The sequence below is a fragment of the Arvicola amphibius genome, chromosome 2, assembly GCF_903992535.2.
Source record: "Arvicola amphibius chromosome 2, mArvAmp1.2, whole genome shotgun sequence".
Lineage (NCBI taxonomy): Eukaryota > Metazoa > Chordata > Mammalia > Rodentia > Cricetidae > Arvicola > Arvicola amphibius.
Window position 1 is genome coordinate 35,480,126 of NC_052048.2, and position 24,715 is coordinate 35,504,840.

At 40.0% G+C, this 24,715-nt stretch overlaps 1 protein-coding gene across 1 annotated transcript in view; it reads left to right on the plus strand.

Moving 5' to 3' along the window:
• Window positions 1-24,715, plus strand: part of Rad18 (RAD18 E3 ubiquitin protein ligase) — a 95,077-nt gene that overhangs the window by 5,726 nt on the left and 64,636 nt on the right. Inside the window, exons 3-7 of the mRNA XM_038320437.1 lie at window positions 3,676-3,737; window positions 4,901-4,971; window positions 17,102-17,415; window positions 18,896-18,995; window positions 22,793-22,977. Of these exons, the coding sequence (XP_038176365.1) occupies window positions 3,676-3,737; window positions 4,901-4,971; window positions 17,102-17,415; window positions 18,896-18,995; window positions 22,793-22,977 (732 nt within the window). The remainder of the gene's footprint in view (window positions 1-3,675; window positions 3,738-4,900; window positions 4,972-17,101; window positions 17,416-18,895; window positions 18,996-22,792; window positions 22,978-24,715) is intronic.

The following is a 24,715-nucleotide window of genomic DNA, read 5'->3' on the forward strand; positions in this document are numbered from 1 at the left end:
GCGTAAAGTTCTGGTGTCTGTCTCCTTCTGCAGCTACATGGTGTCTTTCTGTTTCTGCCTACTCTTATCTCTTCCAGCCTGACTATATTCTGCCCTGCTATAGGCTGAAGCAGCTTCTTTTATTAACCATGGTAGTAAAACATATTCACAGCATACAGGGGGGAATTCCACATCAATAATGGGTCTTTACAAATGTTAGTTTCCTTCCAGGTAGAGTCATATTAATAGCCAGGATCAACATTGGGGATTGTTCCTAAATAAACTTTAATATCTTTACAAACAATAAAAATCATACATTAAAATGAGCATATTCAATGAGTTCTGACAGATATGTCATATAACAAGTACAGTTAAGTTTCTTCAACAGATAATGTGGTCTTTGAAATACCCATAGATCTGTCTATAGCTAGCTCTATCATGTGGTATTGTCTTGGACTGATAGGATTGATGGGTCTGAATCCTAGTTGTTTATTGCTTGCTGCTCCTTACACACTCCAGGATTCATCATGGTAAATCAGTTTTTCTCTTTCACTCTGCTTGTTTTTTAGAAGGAAGCAATAAACACTATGTTTGTGTTTAGTTTTTAAAGTTTGAATGAATTAAGCAGGTTAGTTAAACTGGATCCAAAGTCACTGTGTTGCTGTTTCGGATGAGGGTCACAAAATTTGGGAGAGCTGTACTTCTGGACATTCTGGAGTGCTGGTCCTTAGTTGTTGGATGGTGTTTTCTTACTAGCTAAAAATAATTATTAAATTTTTGTTGAATTAATATGATTTAAAGTGACGTAATTTTTTTTTTTTTTTTTTTTTTTTTTTTTTTTTAAAAACATCCACATCCACTGAATGTTAGTGAGAGTCTGGGAAACTAAATTAAAAGGAGTAACCATCCCAGTAGATGCCCGAGTTCAGCAACCATGTTTAGGAATTTGTGGCTTAAATTTGTGGCTGGGAGACTACTGTATGTCTTAATTACTTTTTCATTGCTGTGAAAAGATACCATGACCAAGGCAACTTACAGAAGCAAGAGTTTATTTGGGATTACAGTTTCAGAGGTTTAGAGTCCATGACAACCACGGTGGGAAGCATGGCAACAGGCAGGCAATATGGTGCTGGGGCAGTAGCTGAGAGGTCACATCTTGATCCACAACCATGAGATGAGGTAGAGAGACCTGACCGGGAATGGCCCGAGTCTTTTGACACTTCAGAGTCCACCCCTAGTGACACATCTTCTTCAACAAAGTCACACTTTCTAATCCTTCCACCAAGTGGCCTATGGGGCCATTTTCAATCTATCCACCATATTCCACTCTCTGACCTCCATAGACTGGTGGCCATGCAATAATGCAAAAATTCATTTTGTCAAGCTTCAAAAGTCCCCATAGTTTTTCAGTCTCAACACAGTTTAAAAGTTCAAAGTCTGTTTTGAAATTCAAGGCAGTGTTTTAATTGTTACTTCCTGTAAACTCAAAATCAGAAAGCAAATTACATAATTCCAGCATACAATGACATAGAATATACCTTACCATCCAAAATGGAGGAGAAGGGGCATAGTGAGGAAATACTGGGCCAATACACGGCTGAAACCCAGCAGGACAAACTCCAAATCTTCTAGCTTTTTGTCTGATGTCAGGCCAGGATTTAGATGGTTCTTTCCCTCCATTCCAGCTTTGCTGACTGCAGCACACTCCTCGTTCTTGGGCTGGTTCCACTCCCTGTGTACAGCTCTCCTTGGCAGATGTCAAGGGCTCTGGTATTTCTGATATCTTGGGGTCTCCCAGCACAGTCCAGGCTTCACTGTCACAGCTTCATGCAGTAGCCTTTCAGGGCCTCCGTGCTGGCACTCCCCTGCCACATGCCTGATCAGTCTCTGTGATGGCTCTATTTAGCTTTTGAGGAAGATTCCACAACTACTATACTTGTGTATCCTCATGACTGAAAGCAAGAATCATGTTGATAACACTGACAAATTTTACTGCCCAATTGGCAAAGAGCCTAGTCCCTCCTTGAATTACATTTGTAAAAGCTTTCCTTTGTTTTTAGCAGCAAAAAGTTCCTCAAGCATTTCCTTGTTGGATGGGGTCTTGCCCTGAGTGCACCCCTCCCTTTATTGTATAACAGTTCTTTCTTTAGTCTTCTCAGCTCTTTCAGCACAGTCCTTGACTCTGACATTAACATTTCTGCTGTTCTTTTTCTTCTCAAGCTACATTTTGTGTACACACACACACACACAATTTTGTCCCACTTTCTCTTTTTCACTGTAGACTTGCATAAGAGGGATTGCTAAGAACTACTTGACTGAATCAGTATTCAGCTGTCTCCTCTACCAAGGAAATTAATCTGTTTTTAATTTAGGACAAGTGTGAAAAGTAGCCACATTCTTTGCCAAAATATCACAAGAATGTTTTCTGTTTCAGTTGCTAATATTGTTCCCCTCTAAAACCTTTTGAGCTGGGCCTCTCATCGTCCCACATTGCTCTCAGCACTGTTGCCTTCCAAGCTCCTACTAGGATGGCCCACTAAGCCTTACTTCAGCTGCTTTCCTAGTCTAAAATCTCAAAGTCGTCCACATTCCTCCTCCCCAAAACAAACAAACAAACAAAAAACCCCAGTATGGTCAGACCTTTCAGAATGTTATCGCACTCCTGGTACCAACTTTCAGATCTCTCCAGCAACTGTCAGTCACACTTCAGGTATTCTCTTTGATGCTGGCTCCAGTATAGTATTTTTTTTTCTGGCTCATGAGGTGCTTTCTGCCTGTGGCCTCTCCTCCCTGTAGTGCTGCCTGTCTAGTTTTTTAAGGGGAGGGGTAGTAGTTTAGCCTGTGACCTTGCTTTTCTGATGAATCTGAGGAGAGTTGTTGGTTTTTCAGGTTACTCACAACTGAATGGCAACTTCCACCTTCTTTGCAATGCCCAGAGGCTCTCAACCTGTCTTTTGCTTGTCCTTGTCCATAATATGGCCCTTCCTTTTTTCCCCTTGGGACTGTTGTTGGAGCCAGCAATACTTTATTTTTGAATACTTGCACCATCAAAATCATACTGTTTTTGTTTCTTCAACTAAATTGATTTGTTTTTAATACGTCTCCTTAATTCAGCTGAGCTTAGGCTTCGTGTAAAGGAGCCACCATTGAGGTATCATCACACCAGATAGTTTGCTTTGGGAATACATCGTACACTGCCTCAGCTATGAAGAATTTAGTGGATACTTATTTCCTGCTTGAGTTGTAATGTAGTTGCCCTGTACTTTGTTGGCTCTTTGAAGTAAAAAACCTTAGCCCTGTCTGTTGTTTTGGCATTTGCCACCGAAGTACTTGTTAAGCATAGGGTGGTGGGCATCACAGGGTTAGTTAGGGTGTAGGTATCTGGCACATGTATTTAGTAAACCTAGGGCTTCTGTGTGTCTTGTGGTTCATAAATGAAACAAAGAGAGAGTGGTGTGTGTTCACAGAGTTGTGAGAGCTTAGAAATTCATTGTACTAGATGTGTTTCCTTAACAGTGCTTTTAGTTACACATGTAAATACATGTGGAGCAAGAAGGTGCTAGAAACTTAAAATTATAATTATAATGCTATAATGCTGGAAATCCTCTAGTCTTAGGCCAGAATTTTGTTAATGGTCAGATTCCTCCGTTACGGAATAGCATAACTTCCTATGTTGTATTTTGTGTCTTTTTACAGATTGTTCTCTCTGTATAAGAAAATTTTTGTCCTATAAAACTCAGTGCCCAACTTGTTGTGTGGTAAGTTTTTCTTTTCTTTGTAAAAATTTTATTGATTGGGACAATTTTTTTTTTTTTTTTTTTTTTGCTTTCTGTGTCCACAAAAATGCACGGGATTATATGTAGTGACTGAATTAAACCATTTGACTGTTTCCAGGAAACACTTCCAAAGTATACATAAGAGACCTGGGTTTTGTTCCATTTCTCATCAGGGGTTTTGATAACCTTAATGTATTTTGTGAAGTAGAAGGCTGTAGTACTCTTTGACTCCTACAATTTATTTTTTTATGGTTCCTAACTTTTTATAATTTCTCACTTTGAATGAACACTACTGGTGGGATTCTTTGTGAAGAACTGATATTTTATTTGTAGAGGAGGTAGGAGATTGATGGCAACTAGGCTCACCCTGGTCTCTTAGTGCGCTCCCAGACCAGCCCTTCAGAACAAACATTAGCAAGTGTGCTGTCCGTCCTTGAGACTGTTCTTGCAGTGAGAACAGGCAGAGAATGAGATGGAACAGGAAATTAAACCTGTGTCTGGGGAAAGAAAGAAGAGACAGGGCTCTCTTGAAAAGGACACTGGGGAGCTGGAGGTGTGACTGCTCTGGCTGGTACAGCTTGTCAGGATGTCACTGAACTTGTCTAAACTGTTTCCTTGTGCTAAACAGTGCAGTTGCCTCCAACCTCGGAGGTCATTGCCACTGCTTTGCTGCCTTTGTTCAGCTGGATTTAGCACCCGCCAGACAGCATTCATGCTGCAATGATGGATGGTGTTTCTGTAGTTTTGAGTTCTTATTTTTAACCTTCTTTGAATAGTTAGTGCCTCTTCCAGTGTTATTACTTAAAAGCCTCTCCTGTTGCTGAGTAATTTGGGGAAAGCTAGTTTTGGTATTTTGAAGAAAAATCCTTGCTCATGTTGGGTTTTTGTCTTAGTGCAGAGTAAATAGCAAATAGTTTTAACATGCTTTTGAGAGCTGTAATCAGGCTTCCTGTTAGCAGGTCCTAATTCACTGGCTTAAAAGTTCCCTGTTAGTATGAGATGAATCTACTTTATTTTGAGATTTTCCTAGAAGACTAGTGGGACAGAGAGCCCCAGGACAGGTCAGGTCAGACATTTTGAAATCAGAATTGTGACAGGTTAATTATTGTTTATGACCTTTTCCATCTGTTGTTTTTCTTTTCTAGGCAGTAACAGAACCAGACCTGAGAAATAATCGTCTTTTAGATGAACTGGTAAAAAGCATGAATTTTGCACGGTATGATTCAGTTTCGTGACTAACCTCTAACTGCCTTTGCCCTTTATGTGTGCCTCTTCTCCAACCCATTCAGTTAGGGAGTGCAGAGTTACATACTGGAGCAGAAGGGAAGTGGCAATAGCCATTGCACACATCAGAAAGTTCTAATATGTAGCCATAGGATTTTTTCTATTTGATAGAAAATCTCCTCTTTTGAATAATTAAGAGTTAAAGTGTGGATAAATTGACTATTTATAGTTGATGCTGTATTGCTTCTGGGTTCTTAGGGTTTGAGTGGACAGTGTTAGAGAATATATGTGTCTATGCAGTTGTGTACTAACTATATTTGGTTCTATTTGTATGTTTTAACCTATTCTTAATCAGATCTGCTCAGCATGTGTAATATGGTATGCTGCGTGTGATGTGCAACTGCTTCTCTGTAAAGCTCTTATACATAGCTTTGCTCTTTAACTGTCAAATGCATGAATGTGTGACTGTGAATGTGGTCACCCAAAGGGATATAAAAGGCATGTTTTACCAAATATATCTTGCATTGTTTTAATCATATTATTAGTCACATGTCCATGTATAGGACTTCTTGGCTTGTTGGAACATTCTTGGAGATATCTTACCTTGTCTCTAAAAATGTCACCAGACTGCTATTAGAATTGCACATTTATTCGTAGGTTTATATCCTAAAGATGGTTACGTTTGGCACTCTGAACTCTCCTGACATTCATTTCAGTAACTCTGGTTAGCTATTTTCTTAGTGAGGTCCCATAAGGGTGGTGTACTATTCTAGATTAAGAAACTATGTGGTTCTCTGATTCTCTTATTGAAGTCATTGTTTTCTTATTATAAAGTCTCTTGTCTATTAGGACTTTTTTGGGGGGGTGGGGAACATGTATACTTGTTCATGTGGGTACACTTGCCTGTGTGTGAGGGTATGGAAGCTAGATGTAGTGTGGATGGCGGGCCGCTTCCCGCCGCCTGGCTCTCGGCCACCTGGCTAGCTTATGCCCCGAAATAACAACACACAAACTATATTCATTTAAACACTGCTTGGCCCATTAGCTCTAGCCTCTTACTGGCTAACTCCCACATTTTGATTAACCCATATTTAGTAATCTGTGTAGCACCACGATGGGTGGCTTACCAGGAGAGATCTTAACCTGTGTCCGTTTCGGAGAGGAGAGGCATGGCGACTGCCCAGAGAGGAGAGGCATGATGATTGACTAACTTCCCTTCTTCCCAGCATTCTGTTCTGTCTACTCCACCCACCTAAGGGCTGGCCTATCAAATGGGCCAAGGCAGTTTCTTTATTAACCAATGAAATCAACTCAAACAGAAGACCCTCCCACATCAGCTAGAGATCAGTACACACGTGTGTGGGTACACTTGCCTGTGTGTGAGGGTATGGAAGCTTGGGATCAGTACACACGTATGTGGGTACACTTGCTTGTGTGTGAGGGTATGGAAGCTAGAGATCAGTACACATGTGTGTGGGTACACTTGCCTGTGTGTGAGGGTATGGAAGCTTGGGATCAGTACACACGTGTGTGGGTACACTTGCCTGTGTGTGAGGGTATGGAAGCTTGGGATCAGTACACACGTGTGTGGGTACACTTGCCTGTGTGTGAGGGTATGGAAGCTTGGGATCAGTACATACGTGTGTGGGTACACTTGCCTGTGTGTGAGGGTATGGAAGCTAGATATCAGTATTGGGTGCCTTTCTTTGATCACTCCCCTCATTTTGGGGAAGTGTTTCTTACTGACTTGAAGTTAAAAAATTTGGTAGGCTGGCTAGCTAATAAGTTTCAGGGGTCTGCCTATTCTTGCCTGGCTAGCCCCAGCTTTTTATGGGGTTCCTGGGGCTTAAGCTCAGGTCTTCTTGCTTCCACCAAAGTCACTTAATAACTGAGCCATCTCCTCAACTTGTTTTTGTTTTGTTTTATTTTGCTTTTTAAGATTTATTTTTATGTGTCTGTGTATTTGAAGACCCCAATGAATTCTGTCATTTTCTTGTGCTTGCCTTCCTGGCAGTACCATTGCTAGCATCATCCTTGAGGGCACGTTTCTTGGATGTTCACCATGTACAGTACTGTGGTACTTATCTGCAAAATTAGTAGGAATGAAATAGAAGTTAATCGATAGCATTACTTGTTTAAATGCTGGTCTAAGATTGATGAGGGGAGAAGTTTAATCTTATGAGTAAAATGTGAGTTATTTATATTGCTTGTTGATTTTGTTTCTTGTCTTTCTCATCTACCATTTCCATTTTATATGCCATTCTGATTTTTAAAAATTTAATATTCTAAATTGAATAATAAGAAGATGTGGGAAATAATTTAAGAGGTTTCAGATACAGGATGATGTGGGTCTTTTATATTTTCTTTTGACCTTTGGCATTCATTTTTAAAGAGCACACTTTTTCTTGGTTCATTTTAATTTAAAGTTATGTCCTTAACCAGGTGTGGTAGCTCACCTTCATCCTAGCATTTGGACCCTGTGTTTAGGGAAGAATTTTTTTGTTTTTTGTTTTTTGTTTTTTGTTTTTTGTTTCTCAAGACAAGATTTCTCTGGATAGCTTTGGAGCCTGTCCTGGTACTCTCTGTAGCCCAGGGTGGCCTTGAACTCACAGAGATCCACCTGCCTCTGCCTCTATCTCTGCCTCCTGAGTACTGGGATTAAAGGCGTGTGCTACCACCACCTGGGAAGAAATTCTTTTTTTTTTTTTTTTTTTTTTTTTTTTTAAAAACTGATTGGCCCAGTAGCTCAAGCTTCTTATTAATTAATTCTTATATCAGCCCAAAATTCTTGTCTGTGTTAGCCACATGTCTTGGTACCTTATTTGGCCAAGGTAGTCATATCTTGCTTTCTCTACGTCTGGGTCACAACTGCAGACTAAAACTTTCCTCTTCCCACGATTCTCACTGTCATGCCTCTATTTCCTGCCTGGTTGCCGTCACCCTGCTAATACTTCCTGCCTGGCTACTGTATTAAAAATAATACAAGTGACAGGATAAAAGACTGTTGCCCCACAGCAACCCCCCCCCCTTTTTTTTTTTAAAAAAAACAACAACTATGAATCTGATATCCTCTGTTTAGTTTTTTTCCTGACCATTATCCATGACAACTTGTAACCAACATTCTAAACAAAGGAAAATATCCATAGTACATTTTTTAGGAATGTGGGCGTAGTTTTCCAGGCTACTTCCTGCTGGTTAGGGGTGCTGATAATTTTATGGGTACCCTTAGAATTATGATCAAGTTCTGACTGGATTATCTTGAGAGGCTTGATCATCTCAGGCAGTAGTAGTCTTGAATCTGTTCTGGATATAGAACTCAGATATCTGGGCCATCTGCTCCTATTGGATATTTCTCAAGGGGTTGGGAAGAAATTCTTAATCTACTCTTTTGAACAAAAGTTTACTTAGATTTTTTTGTTGTTGTGTTTTGAAAGGAGAGCATTATTTTTGCCCTAAGTGGTAAAGAGTTCTGAGGAAGTTGGCAGGGTTAATAGGGGGTAAGGGAGGTGAATATGGTCAGTGTACAGTTTTACATGTTTGAAATTGTCAGAGAATTTACAAAAGCATTTTAGATGACAATTACAGCAGATAATACTCTTAGCATCTCACAAACAGGATGTGGTTGATGTGGTTGTGATGTCATTTACAGCATGCTGACTTTGCATTCAGGTGGCACTATGTAGTGATATTTTAATAAATAAAGCTTGCCTGAAGTTCAGAGAGTAAAACAGCCTCACTGATCAGTCATACAGACCAGGCAGTGGTGACACACACCTTTAATCCCAGTAGCCACACTAGTCTGCCATAGAAACCGGACGGTAGTGGTGCGAGCCTTTGATCAGAGCACTAGAGGAATATAAGACGGGAGGAGACAGCTCTCAGTCAGTCTCATTCTGAGATTGCTGGAGGCAGGATCACCATTTTGGACTGAGGTAGAGGTAAGAGACAATAACTGGCTGTTTTGTTTTTCTGACCTTCAGGTTGAACACCAATTTCTGTCTCTGGATTTTTACTAATTGTGCTGCAGCACTGGACTCCAGTTCTATTTCTCTAGTTATGATCACAATCAAGAGATTTACACTTTTGACCCCTGTGTCTTCATCTGTAAAAATAAATGGTGCTGTTGATGGGATTACAGATGAGAGTTATATACAGGTCTTTGTGATCATACTTGCTACAGAGGAATCCAACACCAGCTTCCTTTTACGACTGTGCATTTCCATCTCACACATTAATGCTCTAAAGTGCTATTAAGAATGCATTCTAGGGGCTGGAGAAAGAGCTCTTGCTGCTCTCCAGAGCCCGGGGATTTGATTCTTAGCATCCACATGGCAGCTCATAAAAGGTCTCTAACTTTAGTCCCAGGAGACTCAATGCCTTCTTCTAGCCTCTAGTGTACTGCATGCACGAGGTACACAGATATATGTAGGTAAAAACTCATGCATGTAACATAAAAAGAAAAGGAGAATGTGCTTTAGTGACCGCTGTCTTCTTCATTAGATGGTTCTAAACTGCTGTTTGTATGTTTCACATCAGAACAAACATTTGTAGGTACTCTAGTGGAGTAGTTAAATTCATTATATGGCCTTAATGACTTATGCACCTGAGACATATTGTGAGTTTTTATTCTTGACCACATTCTAAAGAGATGAGGTTACTTGTGTAGTTAACAAGTTGGCAAGCTTCTTCTATACTTGTTGAGTAACGGCTATTTATTCAGAGCAAGATGCCCTGTGACGGCTAGTTTTTGGACTCTGTCAGCTATCTGAGATCTAATCTGTATGCTTTCCAACTAAATGCCTTAGACCTGGGACTTTATTTACCCATCTGTACAATGAAATGCTGATTCCTCTCTGATAGTCTTTCTAGTTCTAAAAGTCCATAATCTGTCCGTGAGATATCTGAGTGCCTGTGATGAGTGCTGTTAGGTTCTGCAGGGCCAGATCACTTTGATAAGAACTCATATGAGTGATGGAAAGTAACCAATTCTGTTTAAATGTAAATACCAGTTTAGAAATTATAGTTTTCATTCAACTTATTTTAGGGTATATGAATCACACAATTTTTTGGTTTTAGATGTTGTCTGTTTTATTGTTTTTCAAGTCTTCAAACAGACTTTACTCCCAAACCTCATACTCTTGTCAACAGTTTATTTCATATTTATCCTTAAGTGTTGTAAGTGATGCTTAACATATGCAAAGGGGACTGTGATATTCTTCTCTGTTCCATACCCCTCTGACGTGTGCAGCATTGGTCATGGTATCATGGTATGTGTATGGAGGTGTTGTGGAATATTAGGTGAAGATGTGTTATGATTGTTTATGCTGTGGAGTATTTGTTTAATGATGCAATGATGTGCTGCATTTTTTTATGTTGCATTTGTTTAACTCTGTGAAACTGTATTACTTTGCCTGCCGAGAACACCTGATTGGTCTAATAAAGAGCTGAATGACCAATAGCTAGGCAGGAGAGAGAAATAGTAGGTGGGGCCAATAGGCAGAGAGAATAAATAGAAGGAGAGGGAGAAAAGAGAGGAGCAAGAAAATTAGGAGAGGAGGATATCAGGGGCCAGTTACATAGCCAGACATGGAATACGAAGGAAAGAAAAGATATACAGAAATAGAGAGATAAAAGCCCAGAGGCAAAAGGTAGATGGAATAATTTAAGAAAAGCTGGCTAGAAATAACCCAAGCTAAGGCTGGGCATTCATAAGAAGTAATAAGTCTCTTTGTGATTATTTGGGAGCTGGGCAGCGGGTACCCCAAAGAGTAAAACAGACAAACAGATAAACAAACAAAAACCAAACCAACAACATGGAGGTCAAAGGACAGCCATCAAGTATCATTCTTTGCTTTGCCACTTGGTTTGAGGTGGGATCTCTTTGTCACTGCATAAGCAGCCTAGCTGGCTCCTGAGTGTCTGGGATTTGTCTTGTTTCTGCCTCCTATCTCTCCACAGGGGCACCATGGGATTTCAGATGCTTGTGCTGTTACATCTGGCTTGTACATGACTTCTGGGCACCAAAATTAAGGTTGTGGAGCTTATACGGCAAGCACTTTTACCTACTGTCTCTTTGGCCCTGTACTGGAAATACCCTTTTCACTACTCTAGCTAAAGATTTTTGTGTCTTCCTGAACTCTCTTTTATTACTACTTAATTTGTTGATCCATTAATAAGTCTCCCTGGCTGTATCTTCTTTACTATACTTTCCAAGGCTTTGTCTGTCATCTCCATACTGTCTAGAATCTGGTCCAGTCAGTGCATCCTACTGGAATGTGATCATTCCTAATTGGATATTTTTTACTTTGGCTCTCCTAAAATCCTTCCTGGTGGTAGTAACTAAAGTGACTCCTTTAAAGCAAACATTTGGGTCATGTGTAAAGCCATTTAGTGGCAGTTCCTTGTGTTAGGCAGTTTTATGGATTTATCTTAATAAAGTGCCCAAACTGTGTACCTTATAAGGACTTTGGTCCTTCTGGAGCTTTCAGTCCAAGATTGGGAGGCCTGGGCTTACATGACTTTAGTGAGGACGTTTTGGAACAAGTGCTGGCATTCCAAGTGAGGGACAGAGGACAAGGAGTGTGCCCAGAGTCCTGTGTTAGGACATGCTCCAGTGGCCTAAGGGCATCCCATTGTGACCTACCTTTTAAATTAGATCCAAGATCCACAGCAGCTCCCAAACTAATGCCATTTAGCACTCAGGCCTTCAGGCATTTAACATCCAAATGATTGAGCTGTCCATCTCACTGGAGCAGGAGCCCAAGTCCTTTCTGAGTTAGTCCTCTGGTTGCCTTGCCGTCTTGTTCCTTTTCGGACTTCAGGCTTGCCTTTTATTCAGTTGCAGGCCTTCTTGTTTCTCTATGTTAATTGCATCTACCCTAGACTTTGTGCTTGCTGTTCTTTGTAGGTGAACCACTGTCTGCCCAGGTGGTGCCTGGCTAAGACCCACTTTCTCTGAACTCAGTTCTCATAAGTTACCTAAGTTACCTTCTTAATGAGGCTTTCTGACCAGCTATAAAGAATACTTACTTCATCTTCTTATGCTTGGCTGCATCTTATTTTATTTTGTTTTAGTTTAGTTTTTCTTGTGTGGACTGGCACTCTGAGCCTTCCACATGCTAGGACATCTCTCTACCAAAAAACTGTTTTCTTAGCCCTTTGGTTTCATTGTATTATCACTTTTCACATATTTTGTATAAGTCTGTGCTTTTCCACTTATTTTGTAACTTTCATGGAGTATAGAATTTGTTTTCTATTCTGCTTCTCTGGCAAGAGTAGGTGGTACTGGAATAAGTTAATAGACTTTAATTTTAGCTCCAAGAACAGTTTTTTGTGACCTTTTTGCTACTGTCAGCCATAGTTTTTGTTGGTGTTCCTTGAAATAACAAAGCCAATTATAATTAAATTCATCTGAATTGTGGATTAAAGGCAAAAACTTATCACTAGTATGCTGAAAAGATCGGTGGTATCTCATCTGTGGTTGAATACTGTCTCCTGTCCTTTGTGATTATGAGAGGAGAGCTTTCTCAGAACCTTCCAGAGACTGGAAGGAAAGAGAGATGATGGCTCTGTTTTTTTTTTTTTTTTTTTTTAAATTTCTATTTCCTCCCTAAGATGAAGGTCCTTAATCTTCCTGCTTTTCCCTCTGGCTTCCTCTTCTCCTTTCTTCTCCCCAATTTCCCTCCTTCTACCTAATCTCCCTCCCTCCTTTTCTTGACTTTTGTTAGACACAGCATCACTATGTATCAGAAATTGGGCTTGAGTTAGAATCTTCTGCTTCAGTCTCCTGAATGCTGAGATTATAGCCATGTTCTATCACCCTTGGCTTAGCTTTTCTTTATTTTTAATCTTCTTTTTTAAACTGTGGGAGATACTTAAATTTGTATGAAAGTTGGCAAGATAGTATAATGACTGCCCTCCCTACCTACTTTGTACCTAACTTTTCCTGTGGAAATGAATATTTTTCTTTCTCCTTTTGTAATTTTTTTAATATTTATTAATTTATTATGTATACAATATTCTGTCTGTGTGTATGCCTGCAGGCCAGAAGAGGGCACCAGAGCCCATTAGATGGTTGTGAGCCACCATGTGGTTGCTGGGAATTGAACTCAGGACCTTTGGAAGAGTAGGCAGTGCTCTTAACCACTGAGCCATCTCTCCAGCCCTCCTTTTGTAATTTTTATACTCTTTATCCCTGGCTCCTGTTTTTATTTTTGCCTTTGGCTCAGGACATTTTCTGCAGTTTTAAGAGAGTTATTGGTGGTAGAAATCTGTGTCTTGTTCAGTCTTGGGGGAGATGTCTCATTTGTCATCACTCATGATTGGGACTGGTTGTGAGTCTGTCTGTCTTTCTTTCTTCCTTCCTTCCTTCCTTCCTTCCTTCCTTCCTTCCTTCCTTCCTTCCTTCCTTCCTTCCTTCCTTCCTTCCTTTCTTTCTTATAAACTTTTATCAGATTGGTGAGTTCTAGGCCTGCCAGGACTGCATAGCGAGACTCTGTGTATAGAAAGAAGAGAAAAGAAAGGAAGGAGGAAGGTAAAGAAAGAAGCAGAATTTTGATACACCCAGACAGGCAGGAAAGGAAAACAACTATACTCCAACTGGGTGGTAGTGACACTTGCTTTTAATTCTAGAATCTTAGCACTCAGGAGGCAGAAGCAGGTGGATCTCTGTGAGTTTGAGATCAGCCTGGTCTACAGAGTGAGTTCCAGGACAGCCAGGGCCACACAGAGAAACCCAGTCTTGGGAAAAAAAAAAGAAGGAAACCTATACTTCAGTAGTCTTTCATAAGCAATCCCCAAATCATTGACAAAACAGTAAAACCTAGGCATAAAAATTTAAGATACATTGAAAAATCAAATAATGAAGAGGGACGTGCCAGATGGGGGAAATGCAAGTAAAATAATCCCAAGCTAGCTCCTAATATGGTATAATAAGGGGTTCTTTATTAAAGGGCAACTCACAGATCACACAGGGGAACAGGAACAGAATCCAACATCCAGGTATGGCAAGCAGGAGAGACAGAGTGTGTGTGGCTGGACCCATTTGCTTTTTGGTACCTGGTGCCACACCCAACCTGGTCAAGCCTCTCAAAGACCATTGACTGAAGGAAGTTCCCCATCATCTCCCCCTTTTATCTAAATAAGAGAATTTTAAACCTAATACAAAACTATATACAATAAGAACAGATATCAAGTATAAAAATTAGAATTAACCAGCATAAATAATATTAGGCATGAAACATATGCTAAATGTTTCAATAATTATTTTATCTTAAAGAGTCTAAGTCTTGTATTAGAAATGGCTTGGCTAAGCCATAAGAGGAAAGTAACTATGACTATCTCTAGTCTTCAGCCCCATCGAAGACCTGAGAAGGGAGCTAATATTACTTGAGTAGGCAGGAAGTGCAATCAAGCACCTTCCAAAATGTACAGTAGATGACAGAGACAACTGGCTACCTGGGCAATCCCCAGGTAGCAAAAGTGTCATTTGCAGCATTGGAGCAACCAACTTTGGCTAAGGCCTAGAGTAACTGACAGACCATTTCAGAGGCAGGAATATTTTCAAAACTGTCTTACCCTGTCTTGGAAAGGTATTGCAGTCTTTTTTTTCTCGTATCCTGCTTGTCCTGTCCAGACACCGTGTATTTTGTCAGTGGTTGAGGCATGGGCAGTTCCTTGCCCAAAGGTCAGTTTTGCCAAGAAAACAAGCTCCAAGTGGAGTGTCTTCGGTGCTCAACATTCTCTTGGGAATAGATCAGTGCTGCCAGGAGCAATTGTGTCTCACGCCAACAGATCCCTAGGTTATTTAAATGCCATATTCTACAGTTCTTTGAAGTGGTTGAAGATTACCTATCTATGCAGAATACAGTCTGTGTATCTAAAGAACTTGATTAGTCTAACTATAAGTATTACAAACATGGATACCTATTGATCTATAATACTTAATACCTATGTAGCTTAAAGACTTCATATTAGAATATTAAATATCTTTAAAAAACTGTGCAGCAAATGAGGACAATGACCTCAAAATGTAAACAGTGTATAACTCTCTTGATCAGAGGTATAAATGTATAATGCCACATGATAAACATATTCTAAAATTGTATCAATATACAAAGTGTCTTAAACAGAGGTAGAAACATGCATGCATGCAATATGATAAAATAACTTTGCATAGGTGTGCAAATATTGTAAACAGAAATAGCATATTCAATATAACAAATATAGTTTGAATTTGTATCAATATACAAGAATCTATACCAGTGTAAATTGTCTATAAATAATAGCTCACATGTATTCACTCTATTATCCTTTAGGAAATTTGTGAATAGGTGTAATAGTCTTTATTGGCCAGCAGGTGTTATTGTTGGAGCCATGTGGTGAAACAATGTGGTAGAGAGACATGAGGAGCCGTGAACAATCTCGCTTTGGTTTCGTGCTTGTTGCCTACTTTGATACTGACAAATATGCTTTGCTTAATAAATTAAGAACAGTAATTAAGGACAATTAATGCAATTCTGTACATGGAGAGAGTTTTGGTGGCTTTCTGTCAGTTGTGAGCCACACAGTTGGCAGATGTAATGCCGCGTGGATCGCAGTGTGATAAAAAGAATGGTGGACTGCTGTGGGGAAAGTTGGAATCCTAGGCAGTGGCAGGTGGGCTGTGGATGAGAAACATGACCTAGCTGGTTAACGCGGGGTGTGGTGGTGGGCTCCTGGTAAGCATGGACTCGTTCCCACGTTGAGCAGCATATAAAGGGGAATGAGCCAGACTGGGGGAAATGTGACTAAAATAATCCCAGACTAGCTCTGGATATGGTATAAAAAGGGGTTCTTTATTAAAGGGGAACTCACAGATCATAACGGGGAACAGGGACAGAATCCAACATTCAGGTGTGGCAAGCAGGGAGAGAATGAGAGTGTGGCTGGACCTGCTTAATTTTTGGTACCCAAGGCTACGTCCAACCTGGTCCAGCCTCTCAAAGGCCATTGGCTGAAGGAGGTTCCCCATCAAACTAATGTAACTATATTAGCAAAATAAAGTAGAAAGATGTATATAATAATAGTGAATGCGCAAATGCATTTGATACAATTCAATAGTACTTCATAATAAAGATAAACCTCTCATCTGTTTCTTTTGAATATTTTATGGCTTGATTAGTAGCTATTTTCTTTGTGAACATTATGGACCAAATGTTGTAGAATCTGCAAAATCTTTCTTTGAAGATAGTGTATTTTGTCTGACAAGCAACTAAATTACCAGCTTCTTGCTTTTGTTCCATTAAGGGTAGAGCAATGTATTATTATATTCTATTTTAGTTTTACACACATATATACATGCATACACATGAGATTTACACATATAGAAGTAGACACACATATGCATGAATGCACATTTGTGTGAAAACACAATGCACAGTGTTCCTTTCCCTAAGCCTCTGTGACATCTCACTTCTATTCCCGTGTCTTTATGAATGTATTTGCTTTACACCTTGGCTGGGCTAAGCTAAACATCTTTCCAGCACCGGCCTCTGCCATCTGTTTACCAATGTCTTTTTTCCTACCAGACCCCTGTGGGGGGCTTTTGTCTTTGTGTACCCCGGAGATGATTGTAGATGGGTGAGTGGATTTTTTCTCGTGACTCCCATATGCTAAGCACCCTGTGTCCCCAGTGCTCATCACCTCTGCCCAGGTGATCACTTTTCCTGCTTAGATGTCAGTTCAATATGCAAATCCATGAAAAACGCTTCCAAGTGAAGGAAGATCTTGGGGCAATGTCAGGTCACTTATGTGTCTCTTCTACTAAGGATCAGACTTCTGTGCTGATTGTGCTGTAGTGATACTGTTGCTTCATGTATTTCTTCAGATTTTATTTAGCCATTGTAGAGGAAGACTCATAGCAACTAGAACCCAATATACTTGAAGTCCTAGTAAATACCTTTTAACTCTGATTTATTGCTCTGTTTGTTGTTTTAAAAGAAACTCTTTAGTTTGGTTGTGATTGCAGCATGAATTTTGTGTTTTAGAGAAACAAGTGTTAATTGGGAAGATCCCAGTTTATTATGTCTAATTTGACATCATAGTTTCCAATCTTTCCCCCCCCTTTTTTTGTGTGATTCAAGGACTCGCCTGTTGCAGTTTGCTTTAGAGTCACCACCCATATCTCCTGTGTCTTCCACCTCAAAGAAAGTTGTTGCTAAAGTGCATAATGCTGAAGCCACCAAACACCCTGTCAAACAGGGGAGCAGGCTGATGGACAAGTTCCTGATAAGAGAGACAGGAAAAGAAAATGACAGGAAGTATAGCCCTCAAAAGGAGATAAGCACCTCTGCTGAGATTAAAGAGACAAGTCTCGAGGGAAAGATGGTACTTGGTCCCTCGGATGCTAATGGACCTGTGACACCCTCTACATCCACCATGAAACTGGAAAATAAAGGTAGGAAGTCATTTTTATATATGCCTTTTCATACTTAAGGAAATCTCATTCTCGTGGTGTAAGCTTAACAGGCAGCGTTTTTGAGGGGGAGTAAGAAGGCATAGACCAGGATTTACTTTACTATGTCTCAGACATGATGCAGTCAGTGCTTAGAGGTAGAGTTTTTTGTTTTTTTCATAGAATAGAATCAGGATGATTCATGCAGAAGTGAAATGGTTTAGTAGTTAATGCTTCTCGTGATAGCTTTCTGTTTTTAGATTGGAGCCCTCTCACCTTATCCAGTTCCAGTTAACTCTTAAAGAGGCCTCCATTTTATACCACAGTTTGAATACTTCCTTGATATTCTGCTTGTAGTTTAATGTCCTTTGGCATATGACATGTACTTCGGTAACCCTCCTTATCTCTTAGCTCTCCCTCCCAAATGTCTCCAAAGCCAATGTTATCTCACTCTTTGTACAGTGCACCCATAGACTGACAGAGTGACTGAAAACCAGAGCTGGTGTATGGTAAAGACAGGTTTGCTGGAGCATGCACTCCTCCTGTGTTTACATATCATCGCTGAGGTTTCCATGCTGCAGTGGGGCAGAGTGGCCTCGTGACGACAGAGCCAGGATTCTTGTGGGAAGACTCATCTGGAAAGCCCCTGACTGATCTCTATGGACTCATCTTTTACTAGGAATGTGTGTCTTTAGCAAACCCTTGCAGCCCACAGGCGAAGGCCAATAGTAGTGTTTGGGTCTTTTTTTTTTTTTTTTTTTTTTTTTTTTGATTACATGTATCTCATACCACATCTCAATCTGGACCACTTTCTGTGGTTTTTGCTGTTGTGTTTTTAATTTCATTGGGACATGTTTTCAACTCTTGTAGAACTTTTTTTCTCCCCAAATGAAATCTTAGAATGAACCATAGCATATAAAATAGATAAAATTCTCTGTGTTCTATTAAAAATCAGAGTAGGGAGCCTAGAGACTGTGATACCACAAGTCTCCCTTCTTTGGCCACTGCTTTTTACCCATTGTGGATTCTGGTACCTCCACATTCACTGCAACTCCGTGAAGCTGCAGTTTTAATAATGCAAACCTGGCCAGGGAGCAGGGCGGTCAGTAAGTTCAGCCAGGTTGCAACAAACCAGCTAAGCCTTAGTTTTACTCATAGTTGTAATCTCTTTACAGTGTTGTTGAGATTGCTTCTAGAGTAAGATCGTCCTAGGGCCTGGGAAAGCTCACCATTATGGTTTGCTGGTACCTTGGTAGCAAAATTGTAACTAAAGCATTTTCTAATTAGCTAACTTCCAAACTTACTTGCGGTCTCTAGGCCTAGCATTCTGATTATGTGACACCCCACAAAGTAGCTAGTTATGAGTAACCAGTTTTACCTGCTTTCTGTGCCTTGTGGGTTTTTCTAAGAGCAGATTACCGAGGATTCTGTCTGTGCCAGCCTGTTTATTTTTCCCCTTTCTTTCTCTCTTTTTAAAATGCAGTATCTTGTCCTGTTTGTGAGGTCAGCATTTCAGAAAATCACATCAATAAGCATTTAGACAGTTGCTTGTCACGTGGAGAGAAGAAAGAGAGTCTTCGAAGGTAAGAAAGCTGGGCTTAGCTGCTGACCTGCTTTGTCTGGGTGCTTCTGTGCTTTATAGACGTGAATCAAAACCGGGACTCCTTTTGTCCTGGTGACTAGTGCTTCCTGTTTGATTTTTCCTCTAACCCTGCTTACCTTTCCATCCCTCACTCTTGTTCCTCCTTCAGCTCACACTCTGCCATATGTCAGTAGCGGATCAGTGCTTGCTAACTGCTACATCATGACTTAGAGAAACTACTGACTTAGAATCACTTGTTTTTCTTGTTGTTGTGTTGTTGTTGTTTTGAGACAGGGTTTCTCTGTGTAGCCTTGGCCGTTCTGTAGACCAGGCTGGCCTCAAGCTCACAGAGACTAGTTCACTTTGTTTTTAGAATTCTCAAACTATCACACAAAGGCCTTGCACAAAGAAAGCAAGGACAGCTTGAATTTGGAACATGTAAAATCTTTCATTAATTCTTAGGATGTTTTAGTATTTTAAATAGATATTTAATTAAAAGAAATTTAATATCTTAAATATTAATTTAAATCAAACTTACTATATTTTTGTCTGACTGACTATTTATATAGAGCTCATAATTGAATTCAAAACCTAGTACCTAGTGAACTTCTTTAAAAATTAGTTTTTGAATTGCCTGTTCTATTTACATATGTAAAAATGATGCAGAAGAATATTTATAATTGGATATGGTGGTGTATGCCTGCAATCTTAGCATTCAGGAGGCTGAGACAGGAGAATCAAAGGCAGCATAGACTACTGAGAAGTAGGTTAGCCTAGGCTACACAGTGACATTCCAGCCCCATGTTTCTATTTCTTCCTTCCTTGCTAGAGAGTGTGTATGGAATGTACTCACAAAACATCAAGAGATGACATTACTAATAAGTTGTAACGTCAGTATTTGTATCCAGACTACTGTGCTGCTTTGCATCCTTTGTGTATCAAGGTTTCCAAATCTAAAACTAGTTCACATGTGTGTTCAAGGAGTGATATTTTTATTGAAGTTAAATTGTAGGGCTTCAGGAATCTGGCTGGTAAAAACAGTAAGGAAGAAGTGTCGTGTTTGAGTCTAGGTGATGATAGAGAAATGTAGTTGGGAGCGGCATGGGCAGCAAGGTCAAGGAAAGTAGTGTACAGGCCTCAGTCTTTCCGCCATTGTCAGACAGTAAGTAGAATAGTGGTGAGCACAGGGAATGAAGTTGGGGAAGTTGGAGAGAATCGGTGGGAATTGAGAGCTGTGGAAAAGAGAACGGGACTGACGATATAGTGATGCCTGGAAAGTGGGAGGAAGAGAATGATTGGCTCTTATGTATGTTCCATCTGTTTTGAAGAGTATTCTCCTAAAAGCATTCTCTCCAAAGATAGGCCATCTTACTGATTTAATTATTAAAACTAAAAAGGTGCCACTCAATTTTTTGTGTGTGTGTAAGTTTGGAGTGAATGCAGGTTTCAAGGGACAGACTGCTGTTGAATCTTACAAAGGCTGATGTTGAAGGGTAGTGTTGTGTTGCTAACTCACAGCACAGACTGTACTTGACTCCAAGCCTGGGCAGTCCTGTACTTACAAGGACTGCCTTCTTGTATCTACAAGTTTGCTGATGGGAATGGAATTTAGATGTTTATGTTGCTTAGTTAGGGGGAATTTGGAATAATATAAACTGGTAGCTTCCAGGATGACTGCTAAGCCATTAGCATCTTATTACTTGCTTTTTTCCTTCTGTTTTTTCCAGAGTTGGGAGTAGAAAAGCTGAGTATTTTCTTCCTGAAGAGTAAGAAATTGGCAATGATGAATGATCTGATCTTGTTTAGATTGTTCTCTTTTTAGACGTATCTGTTGTATTCTTCTAACTCTTTAGCTGTGTCCAGTGGTGTTCCAAATCTGGTTGCTCAGACAGTCCTGCCAGCTTGGTCCCCAGTGCAACTTAGAACTTTGTCACTCTTAGTAGACTGAAGGTCCTTGCTCAAGGTACCTCCTTTACTCCAAGGGTTTTGTTTTTGTTTTTTGTTTTTGTACTCACAAGTCATTTTTTTTACGACATTATTCAGGCACACTTAGAAAAACATGGAGCTGAATCTTCTTAGTTTTATACTGGCCTGGGGTTTGGTCACGTAAAAGTCTCTGTGTCTTAAGGTCTCTTTTTACAACCCTAAAAGGTCAATTTCTGGGTGTGGCTGGTAACCCTTTCACCACCCTATGTAGAACTGTCGGTTGGTTCAGAGCAGAACTCTTTCTATAGCTGTCTAGTTCTGAGACTTCTGACGTGTGTGATTCCACTTCACTGAGTCAGCATAGAAAAGATAAGTATCATGCCATGCTTGGGGAAATGCTTCTCTGACTTCATAGTCTCAAATTATTTTCTTTATTTTGTTTTTGTTTTATGGTAATTGGTATTCTCCTGCATGTTTGTCTGTGTGAGGGTGTTAGAGAAGCCCTGGAATTGGAGTTACAGACAGGTGTGAGCTGCCATGTAGATGCTGGGGAATTGAACCTGGGTCCTCCAGAAGAGCAGCCAGTCAGTGCTCTTAACCGCTGAGCCATCTCTCCAGCCCCCATAGTTTCACTTCTTGACAGAGATGGTTGATATCTGATGTTGCTTTCATTGTAAATGCCAGTGGACACTTATGATGTTTATTAGAATTTCATAGTTGTTATTGTCTGTCTTTGATCAAATAAATGTTTTAGTTAGAGACTTAATGAATTGGTCCTCCCTTTGTGTTTGCCATAAACACTGCAGAATGATTCAGTTGATACTACCTGCTGTGATTTTATTTTACCATAATGTCATCAATCTTGTAGAGCCCAATTGAATGTCATTATAAGAACAATTTGGAAAAATATACTCTGTGGAGGTTTTCAGGTCCTTTTATAATTAAGTAGTTATTTCTGGCTTTCCAGGCTTTACTAACAGAGCATAAAAGAGATAATTTAGCTAGAAAATGGTCATTGTGTGAGTAGAACTGTTGTATCTCTACTTGACTGTAATAGCGCTCTCAGTCTGACCTTTGGACCACAACATCAGATTTACCTTAGGAAACTGGAAAGTAAAGACTTTCAGCTTCCACTTTAGGTCTGCATCATGTGGATGGGTGCTGTAGAGAAAGTGACTGAGGATTTGCATTTAGTCTACACTCTCCTGGCAGTTCTGAGGTTCCTGAAGATTGGGAAGCTTCAGCTTTTTGAACATTTTTTTGCTGTTTTTTTTTCAACTTTTTATTTTAAACCCTGTTTGTTACTCTTAACATCTTATTAATTTGCTGTTGTCATTTTGAAATGATTGCAATTGTAAAGACTGCTCTGACAACTGTTTAATATACACCTAATTGCCCATAGAGCTGAACCTCTACTCAGAATGCATATGCTGATACACCCACCCATCTTTCTACCTTAGTGTGGGTGTGGGTAATGCATGTTCATGTGTAGGGGCTGTATGTGTGTGTTAGCATGTGTGTGGAAGATAGAGGTCAACCCTGGGTGTCATACTCAGGAGTATATTCTACCTTGTTCTTTGAGACGGAGTTTCACTGGGACATGGCCTTGCTGGTTAGTTAGGCTATCTGACTAGCAAGCTCTAAGGATGCTGTTTTTTCCTCCCCAGCTTTTTATATGGATGCCAGAGGTCAAAATCATGCTTGTGAGGCAAGCATTTCATTGACTAAACTATCTCCCTATCTTCTTCTTTTTTATCTTAATGGCTCAACTATTTTTGTAGTCAGTCAGGTGTTGGGAAGGCAAATTACTATTTATTGAGAATATTTGATAATTCACAATAATCCTCAGATCTCTCTCTCTTTTTATTTTAGTTCTGCTCACAAAAGGAAGCCACTGCCAAAAACTGTGTATAATTTGCTCTCTGATCGTGATTTAAAGAAAAAGTTGAAACAGTATGGCTTATCTATTCAAGGAAACAAACAGCAGCTTATTAAAAGGCACCAAGAATTTGTACACATGTATAATTCCCAATGTGATGCTTTGCATCCTAAATCAGGTACAGTAATACATCTGTTCTCGTCTTTGGATAAAGAAGTGTGTGGCTCAGAGATTATAAACCACAGAAAGAATTTTAATAAGTACCTTTTTGGCAGCAGGTAAGATATGCAGGTGAATCCCTTCAAGAGCTACCTGGAGAACACTGCTAAGGCCATCATCCTCTCAGGCTGTCTCCTGGCCCCAGTTCCCTTCTCAGAGGAATCACTATTGCCAGTTTTTGAGTATCTTTCCAGAAGTGGCATGGTGATAAAGAGTGATCTGGAGGTCTACAGTCCTCCTAGTCTATGCTGATGACTGTGAATAAGTCATATCTCTGTACTTTAATTTTCTCATCCGTAAATTGAGGATTATAATCCTACATGCTGCATAATGTTTTTGAGGTGATAGGATGCATTCAAACTATCAAGTACCTCAGCAAGCACTTAGAACTCCTTAGATATTTCCATTATGATTATTATACATAAACAGACATCCTTAGTTGGTACTGCTTCATAAAAATGTCAGTATTCTCCATGTTGTTTTCACTTGACCATGCATACATTTTGGAGTTCTTTATAGGTAAGAACATTTAGAATTGCCTTATGTTTGAAAAAATGAAGAGTGATGTAAAAACAGAAAAGTGCATGGTATGGTAAATTTTTGAAGTGAAAATGCCTCCTGAGATTACGGTCAAAATCCTAGAATCCCCTCCTCCCAGGTATGGTTGTCTCCATACATCTGCCTACTGTCTATTTACTCTGTGTCCTTGAGCTGAATGAGTTGGGTAATAGCCACAAGTTCATCCCTGTTCCAGTGCCTTTGTGGTTAGAGCTCTTTTCTGCTACACTACAATTCTGTCCACTGCTTTACCCAGGTTCAAGCTCCTTTCTTTTCAAATTGTACATTTTTTATATTTTTTCTGTTCTGTTTTCTGAGAATTAGGATAGCTGCATTGAACAGTAGCCATGCCATAGCCCCAATGTTGTACTATTTTAAGATTTCCTCCACTAAGCAAAGTAATCCATGATTTTTTACTTCAGCCCTACTGACATAGTCAAGACTGACAGAATGCAGTCAGATTCTTTGCTAGAGTATTACACAAATGGCCTCTACTCTTGTCCTAGGTCTAGTAGAGCTCTTGTTGCCCTCTGAAACCTCTTGAGTACAGTCTTCATTGTCCACATTTCAGCATTCTGCTCTTCTTCTTTCCCACCAATGGCCTATCAAACTGCACTTAAAGGATTCTAGCACTTTAGCCTGCAGCCTCACACTCTCGCACAGTCCTTCTGCATGGTACTTCCAAAGGCCAGTGAACCAATGGCCGTTTGTCACAGTGACTCCATTTTCTTTACTGGTCTTTCTTTCTTTCTTTCTTTCTTTCTTTCTTTCTTTCTTTCTTTCTTTCTTTCTTTCTTTCTTTCTTTCTTTTTCTCTCTCTCCCTCTCTCCCCCCCTCCTCCCCTCCCTCCCTCCCTCCCTCCCCTCTCCTTAAGATATTAAATATTTGCTTATTTATTTACTTATTTGTGTTTATGTACGTGTGTCCATCCATAGAGGTCATAGGAGGGTATTGAGTGAATCTCCTGGAACTGGAGCTACAAATGGTTGTGAGTGCCTTGTGGGTTCTGGGAATCAAGCCTGGGTCTTCTGGAAGAGCAACCAGTGCTCATAACCACTAAGGCATCTCTCCAGCCCCTCTGTGCTGATTTCTTTGTTTGTTTTGTTTTTCAAGATAGAGTTTCTCTGTGTAGCCTTGGC